Source organism: Suricata suricatta, chromosome 9 (assembly GCF_006229205.1).
Source record: "Suricata suricatta isolate VVHF042 chromosome 9, meerkat_22Aug2017_6uvM2_HiC, whole genome shotgun sequence".
In the NCBI taxonomy this organism is placed as follows: domain Eukaryota; kingdom Metazoa; phylum Chordata; class Mammalia; order Carnivora; family Herpestidae; genus Suricata; species Suricata suricatta.
In genome coordinates, this window is record NC_043708.1 from 138,185,396 (window position 1) to 138,193,762 (window position 8,367).

Genomic DNA, 8,367 nt, shown 5'->3' on the forward strand with positions numbered 1-8,367 from the left:
CCCCGGGTCTGGGGCCCGTGTCCGCAGGCTCTTCAAGCTTTGGCGAAACCAGGCTGGCTTGGGGGCCACGGGAGGGCCCTTCTTCACGGCGCCGCTGTCCGCCGACTTGCAAACCTTGGGGGCGGCCACGGCGGCGTCCGGCTTCGGCGGAGCCCCGTCTGGGCGGCCCTGCACCCGGTCTTCTTCCCCCGGGCCGACCCCGGGCTGCAGCGGCGCGTGGCCGTGGCTGTCACTCATGATGGGGCTGAAGAGGCTCTTGATGCAGTCGGAGATCCTCACCCAGGGGTCTTCCGGCGGGACGTCGGGGCTACAGTCCATCCGCGCCTGCCGCTTCAGAAGGGGGTGTCTCACTGGCGACGCGGGAATCGCTGCGGAGCGGAAACAAGGCAGAAACATCGCCCCTGAGTCCAGACTCCGAGCTCAACAGCAAGACTTCGGGGCGGAGGGGGGCGCATGCGCCGGGCCCTGGGACGGGTGGGGGGAGCACCACCGACTCCTGCCGGCGACAAGGCCGCGAGCTCTGCAGAACCAGAGTTGGCTTCTCAGCATTTTGGAGCTGGGAGCGCTTGCAGGGACCCCCGGGCCGATCTCCGGCACCTCACAAGGGAGGCACCAGCGTCAGGAGGGGAAGGACCGCCCGTCGGTGCAGGCGGGGCGAGACCCCACCTCCTGGTGCTCTGTGTCCCTTCCGCCGCTCTAAGTAGACGACACAAATTGAAAGGCCGAAGCAATTTTCTTACCTTTGCAACTTCTGAGCCGAAGGTCACGAATTGGTGGCCGGGTTTGGTTTGGACCACCGTCTCATTAAACAGCAATGCTGGGGTGCACCCAGCTCACCTCAGTTCTTCACCCCCTGGCCCGTCAGCATCTTACACAGCTGTGCATCCCCTCAGGGAAGCGGGGAGACTCTGACCCAGGGACAGAGGGGGGCCGGCCTCCGTGCCCCACACGGCAACAAGGCCAAGTGGACGTGGGACCCTTCCGTGGCCCCCAGGTCTGCTCTTTCCCTGGTCTAGAGGGTGTGGCTCTGGATTTGTGCCCAGGGGGTGGCCGGTGCCTGAGCAGCCCTGAGCGCTGGGCTTTGCCCTGTCTCAGTGCCCGGCCTCAGTGCAGACAGACCAGGGGAGCATTGGAGCCTCAAAGATATCCGAGGGGCCCTGCACGATCTGGAAGATGTGCGTGGTGACTGTGGGCCCCCGGGGCTTTGCCGAGGGGCCCGCCCTCCCAGCCGGGTTCTGGTTCTGCATTTAGAAATCGCTCTGCCGCAAGGTGCAGTCATGAAGCTGTGGTCGGAGCATCTGCCCGCCAGCCCTCTGCACGCTGGGGGGAGGCTCTCTCGCAAGCAGGGCCCCAAGGCATTCTCTGTGGGTTCCTCTATCGGGGTGACTAAGGGAAGGGAGCGTGGGGGGAGGGGGTCCACAGCCGTGGGGCACCTGCTCCGGGCGAGACGGGCCAGATTTTTCCATCTGTAAGCACCACCACCCCTCCAGGAGCCCATCCGTGTACTTTTCACGTAGCGTTTCTCGAATAGGCCTATGGCTTGTAGCCTACAGACTTGTTTCTCGGCCACTGCCGGATGCTGCTTGACGGCAGGAGCCCGTCAGCCTCCTCTCTCTGTCCCTCTGTCCCTCTGTCCCTCCCTCTGTCCAGCACCCGGCACAGAGCCTCACGCAGCCAGCACTCAACACGAGTTAGGTATCCACACCTTGGGAAGGAGTGGCAGGAGCTCATAGAGGCAGAGGATGCCCAAGGGGCAGAGCCGGGTGTCCGCGCCATCCCCCTGACCCCAGGTCCTGTGCCCGGTGTCCCCCGCCGTCCCCCTGACCCCAGGTCCTGTCCCCGGTGTCCCGCGCCCTCCCCCTGACCCCAGGTCATGTGCCCGGGTGTCCCCCGCCATCCCCCTGACCCCAGGTCCTGTGCCCGGTGTCCCCCACCGTCCCCCTGACCCCAGATCCTGTGTCTGGTGTCCCGTGCTCTCAGTCGAGAGAGCGTGTCACCGTCTGTCCTCCAGCTCACAGTCCACAGCATCGCCAGCCCAACCATGAGATCCCCAGGCCAGCAGTGACCCCCTGTCCTGTCGCCCGGGCACCCCAGGGCTCCTGCCTACTCATTAGCCTCAGCACGGCTGCCATGTCCATCCTTGGGGTCAGAGCCCTGGGTCCTCGAGTCAGAGCCCTCCAACCTTGGTCCAAACCGACAATCCTACTTCATTCCCCTGACCTTTACTGGAAAGGTCCTTCCTTCCGGAAGACCGAAATGCGGGCCTACCTGGGCCGGCTCGTCTGCTCCCCGGCTCGGCCTCCGGGGAGGGCGCCGTCTGCGGTCCCGCAGGCCCCGGGCAGCAGGTGCGGGCGCAGGGGACTCTCCCCGCCGCGTCTTCCTGCCGAGGGGGCCGTGGTGCTGGCGGCAGCTCGCTGGCTTCCTGTGGTGTAAACAGGAAGTGAGGCCACGTGGAGACGGTGCCCCCAGGCTGGGTGCCCCCTGAGCTGCCCCCGAGACCGGTTCCCTGGGGCCCTGTGCCGCCCGCACCGCCAGAGCCCTGGGTCCAAGCACCGCCCTCCCACGGAGCGGGAAGTCCCCGGGCCCTCTGTGATGGGGACCAGACGTTGGGGTGTGCAAGGCAGCTGGCCCCGCCACATCCACCCCTACAGCCGGGTGGGGCCCTGCCCCGGGAGGGGAGGGCTCAGCGGGCCACTAGTCTTTGGACACTCGGGGCACAGTGGGGGTCAGGGGCTCTCTGCGCCGTTCTGCTGGAGGAGACGGACCCTGGCCATCGCCCCCCCTGCAGCACTGGCGCTGGCCCGGCATCCACCCAGGCAGACACACTGTCCCCACTGAGGCTCAGGAAGCAGCCACGGGCCCGTCCGCCACTCGCCCAGAGCCCGCCCCCCGCATGCACCACAGGTGAGATGCTTCGGGCCCCGAGGAAGCAGAGAGAGGACGTCCCAGGAAGGGCTTTCTGTCTGGGTCTTAGACAAAGAGGAAGAATCGTCCAGGCAGGGAAGCAGAAAGAGGCGCCCCACGGGCTGGACACGGGCGGCGAGAACGCAGGCGGGAGGCCGGCCGGGACACGAGGAAGGGCGAGAGGGGCCGGCAGCCAGGCGGTGGCCGCGTCTGCGTCCTTCCAGCCCCCAGCCAGGGGAGCGCCCGCCGGCCCTCTGACGAGGCGGCAGCTGCCTCCCGCGAGGAAGGAGGGGAGTCATCGTTTGGGACTAAAGCAGAAACGGCAAACGTCTGGGGCCCGAGAATAACACCTACGTTGGCAGCACCCGTTCGTCCAGAATGTGTGGGCTACAAAACCGGGACATGGGTTCACGGCCCCAGGGCCCAGGTCTGAGCACTGGGCTCAGTGAGAGACCGAGGACTCGGGAGTCAGTGCTCCCTCAGGAGCCAAGGCCCGGCCGTGGCGTTCGAAGCCTGAACCACGAGGCCCGGGCGTCCAAGACCCTCGTCACGCAGGAGAAGGGCCGGGCGGCTGGGATTTAACTTCACCCGTTTGGGAGCTCTGCAGGGTGACACTTGTCTGTGCCCATGAGTTGTGGACAGTGTCACAGACTGGCGCTCCGCGACCAAGCCCAGTCCCCAAAGCAGCTGTGCATCTGGGAGCAGACACAGATCTCTTCCGGTTTTTCCATGGTACCCTCTGCGTGGGAGGTTGTTGGGGTTTTTTCTTAATTATCCCCTGAATTCAGTTCAATTTTACTCAGATTTTTCTCACGGTGCCATCCCTAGCACAGTGCTTGGCGGGCTGGAGAGAGGAGGGGAGGGGGACGGGAGGAGAGAAGACAGAGGTGTGGGCTGACGGGGAGACGGAGACGGGATTTCCAGCACAAGTGATGGGTGGGCTCAGTTCCTAATAGGAGAGAATTGGCTTTTGGTTGAAGAAAATACCCCGAGGTCATTTCCCACACGTTAGGGAAGGGGGAGGTTGGGGTCGTTCTGGGGAGGAAGGGCTGGGAGGGGGGCGGCAGGAGAAGGCGGTGGAGGGGAGGGAAGGACAGACAGATAATGTGCCCCGGGGCCATGGACCGACACACCCCTTGAGAAGTCCCCAGAGACCGTGGAGGGAACTTGAAGAGAGACGTCCGGCCTTGCTTCCTGGTTTCGCCGTTTCCCCGCGTCCCTCCCCCCCCCCAGTGAAAGTCTGTGACCCTGAGAAGGGCTGTCCAAGGGGCAAAGCAGAGGGCAGAGAGAGCAGCTGCTGGCAGTGGTGGCTGAGGCCACACAGCAGGGAAGCCTGCCTGGAGGAAGTGGCCCCTGCTGCTGTCTCTGTGGAAACCCCACTTCGTCCTCCCGCCAGCCTGCTGCCCCCCCCCGATGGCCCGGCCTGGCCAGGCTCCCCAGGGCCCCCTGGGAAGCCCTGTGGCCCCAAAGACCCGCCCTGGCAAAGCCTGAGTCTCCAGGAACAACGCAGAGCTAACTTCCCAGCCTGTCTGTTCCTCACTCGCCCCTTCTGGACCCCCAGGGAAACGCGACATTCACTTAGGGGTTTGGGGCGGGGAACCTGTCGGGACAAGCCCTTCAGGTGCTGCTGAGCAGCCACATCCTGCAGCTCTCTGTGGGGACTGACCTGCTTCCTCCTCCATCGCCCTCCCACACCCTCCCCAACCCGCCCGCCCCACACCTCCGGGGGCCTCTCTCTTGGGGAGTCCGGCCAAGGCAGGGATGTGATGGGCAGCGCAGCTGGTGGTGGACCACTGGCAGTGGGAGCCTGTGCTCGGTCCCCTCTTTCGTGACTGGGACCCTGGCCCCAGGAGGGGTGGGGCTGGGTGAGGCACGCGCCTGGCCGTCGGCCCGCCTTCCACTAGTGACGTGGGGGAGCAGAGGAAGGAAACTGTAACAGACGCGGCGAGGGAACAGTCACAGCGGTGACGCTCGCGGGCCTGAGATCTGGTCCGGCCTCGCCTGCGTGGCCCCCGTTAACATGCCCCGTGGCCCGCACAGCAGGCCAGTAACGGCCCCAATTAATGCTAAGGAAACTGAGGCTCGGAGAGCTTGGGACCCCCAGGCCACACCGACAAGGAGGTGGGTCAGCAAGCTAGTTGGGAAAGAAGCCAGAGCCAGCTTCTCACCGTCACGTGGTCGACTCCCGGATGGAGGGCGCTAACTGGCTCTGGTCACACCCCGAGCCTCACTTTGGGCAAGTCTCCAGGCAGAAGCCGAATGCCCGTGAAAGTGTGTGCAGGGACCCTGCGGGGGCTCTCCTCACGCCGAGTCTGAAAAGTGACCCCCAGGACGGCAGCCTTGAACCCTGGATATTTTGGACGGGAGCCCGGGAGCCCAGCGGCAGGAGCGGACTTCGAGTCAGGAACGCCCAAGCCTCAGATCTCTGTGCAGCCAGCCCCAGGCCTGAGCTGAGCCTCTGGCCTCTGACGGAGCAGGAGAAACCTCCCTTCCCAGGGCCACCCCTGCTGCTGGCACTCAGGAAGCACCGAGCAAAAAAATCAAAAAATCAAAAATCAAACAACAGTCAACAACCAACCGCTCTTCTTGACTCTGGAGCTCAGGACATTCAACCTGTCAGACACGTCTCTTACCTGGCCGCACGGGGACAAGGAGTGCCCAGAGGGGCCTGGGGAGTCCTCTTTCTCTTCCAGACTCTTCTGAGGGTCACTGTCACTTTTAAAGTATTTTCGGGGTGGAGGCTTGGGCTTGGAGGTTGTGGGTTTTCTCACCAAAATCTCGAAGGATTTCTTCAGCCTCAGGGGCCGGTGGCTGTGAGGCAGCCCAGGCAGGGGCGGGCTGTCCTTGGGCGGCCGGGACAGCCCCACGGGAAGGGCCGCCTGCTCCTGCCCGGGGGCCAGGCCGGGGCCGGGGGTGTGGACTTCCAGGTCGGATGGCGGCTGTTCGCCGCCGCTGACCGGGCTCCCCCCGGGGGACCCGGACATGTAGCTGCTGTCGCTGCTGGAGCGGATCATGACCTTCTGAGCCCTGCGATGCGGGGGTGCTGAGTTCTTCTCTCTCTCTTTCTCCAAGGTCGGCCGCCCATGCCAGCTGCTCTCCAGCCTCGGGGCGCCTGCAGCAGAAGCACAAGGGAACCCGCACCGCTGGGCTTAGAGGACACACACACACCCTTGGCCGTGCTCCCGGCCGCCCGGGCTGCGCCCCGAAGCCCCAGGCCGTCTGCTTCTCCGTGGAGGTCACCTGGCATTTGGAGCCCGGCCATCTGGGGTTGTCCCAGAAAAGCTGTGTGACTCCAACTTGGGAAAATCACTCTACTTGGGTCTCCATGGGATGGGCATGGAGATGCACCCCCAACTTGCCCATCGAAGAAGGGCTTGCTGTCCCACCAACAGGAAGCGCTGGTGACAGATGCTCGCCACGGCTCACCTCTCTAGGGACTGCCGGCAAGATCTGCCTCCTGCATGGGGAGCTCGTGGCCAAGGACTGACGGAGACGGGCTGTGCGGGACGGCCATGTCTGCCAAACCGGACAATTCTAACTTGTCTTTTAGCTCCAGAATATTCCAGGGCGTGACTGAAACTTGCACCTCAGCTCACCTCTTTCCCCTGCCCAGCCTTCTTCTCTCCTCCCTCCCCAGACTCGGATCCCTTGGACCCCTCCGAGGGAGCAGCCTGCGTGCCACAGACCATTTCAGAATTGGCCTCCTGGGGACCCATCCAGCAGCACTCCATTTTTTCCTCTGTAAAATGGGGACAATAATTCCAGGGTCGCTGAGCTTGTCTGGAGGCTCAGTGTCAGAGAGAGAGAACACCTGGAAGTGTGCGCTGACCTCTGTACCAGGAGGCTACCATTTCTGCCAGCTGAGGGTGAATCGACAGCTTCAAGACGGCAGTTTCTTAGCCAGAGTCTCCTTTCTCTTCCCTCCCACTGGCCCTTCTCCCTGGGTCATCCCGCACACACACCCATTCTCAGCACCCAGACCGTCCACACAACCCTGAGGGGCCCTTTTCTGTAGCAGCAAAATGCCCCTGGTGTTTCTTTTCTAGACTCGGAGCTCAAAGGAGTGGGAGCAGACTGAGGCCAGCCTCCTGCTCAAATTCCAGCTCGTTCTGGAGGGTCAGGAGAGCGAGGAGAGCCCCTTTAGGAAGAGAATCCTAAACCTTAGGAGAAAACCAAGGTCACCCACGCTCACAGTCTGAATCCTCATTAAAGAAAAAGATTTCTTTGGCTTTTCCCTGGTCATAAAATAATGCAACCTCATTGGAAAGAACTCAGCCCCAGAAAGAGAGAGATGAAAGTAAAGAGCCACCTGCTGTCCTGTCAGCTGGAGAAGACCACTGTCCGAGTGCGTGTGACCTTCTCTGTTGTGTCTTCCCGAGCATAAATGTTGAGTGAGCGGAGATGGTAGAGTCTGTTCCCTGAACATGTTCAGGCCGTGTAACGCCTTGTTGATACTGGCACGTTGTTCTATCAGACACCCCGTGATGACTCGGCCACTGTCCCTCAGCCGAGCACTGTGGCCGCTAATGCCCAGGGACTGATGTCAGTCAACCCGGTTCCCCGCCGGGTGCTCTGTGCACCACACAATGTGATTTTGGGTAAGAGAGCCTCTTGGGGCCCCATGTTTTCCTTAGACGTGTGCATAAAAATTATATGTAAAGATCCAGTAAAATAATGCATGAATTAATTCCAGTGTCTGACATGACGAGGTCTTAGTAAAGTTTAGATATTACATTATTAGATATTTTTTCTAAAGAGTCTATTATTATGAACTTGGAGCGGAAAACACAAATGTGTACAGGGGCATCTGTGCCAAGGACAAGCCGGGATAAGAAAACGGGATCGTGGGAACAACAGAGCCCAGGAGAGTGCCTGCCCAGTGAAAAAACACAAATGCAGATGTCTGGAACATCGCGTGCCTCCCAAACGAAGCAGACAAGTGAGCCCAGCTCAGCGGCCGGCTGCTAGCTCTCAGCCTTCGTCCCTGTATCGTGCTTGTCAGTGATGACGATGATCACATTGCTGAGGCAGAAGGCAAGTTAGCAGTTAAACCCTGAGCTGTCTAAGAAGGCAGAGATATCCAAGTCAAAGTTCACTGTTTCCCTTACCTTCCAGACTCCACTGGTGCCTCTCCTTTCCAAACTTGACATTCTCCACAGCCTGGGCCACAGCTTCTTTGAGTTGCTGTTCAGACACCTAGAAAATACCGGTCTCCTCCTCAAGTAAATAGCAGCAATGTCTCCATCAGGCTCTGAGTCCTATAGCAGCTCCCAAGCGTGGTCCCTGCATGCCAGGGTCTGTCCTTCCAACCTACTCTGCAAATAGCTGACAAAGTCCACTTCTAGAAACACTGTATGGATTCCATGGCATCTGTGGTTCCCTCATATATGATCACTAAAATCCCAAGTCTGTCAATAAAGTGGTTCCTGAGATGGCCACTCTCAACTCTCCAACGTTCTCTCC

General features: G+C 61.6%; 1 protein-coding gene across 1 annotated transcript in view; it reads right to left on the minus strand.

Annotated features, from left to right (window-relative positions):
- Nucleotides 1–8,367, minus strand: part of IL16 (interleukin 16) — an 80,762-nt gene that overhangs the window by 10,380 nt on the left and 62,015 nt on the right. The window contains exons 12-15 of the mRNA XM_029952313.1: nt 8,013–8,100; nt 5,538–6,016; nt 2,269–2,422; nt 3–368 (exon numbers count right to left, since the gene is read on the minus strand). Coding sequence (XP_029808173.1) covers nt 3–368; nt 2,269–2,422; nt 5,538–6,016; nt 8,013–8,100 — 1,087 coding nt within the window. The remainder of the gene's footprint in view (nt 1–2; nt 369–2,268; nt 2,423–5,537; nt 6,017–8,012; nt 8,101–8,367) is intronic.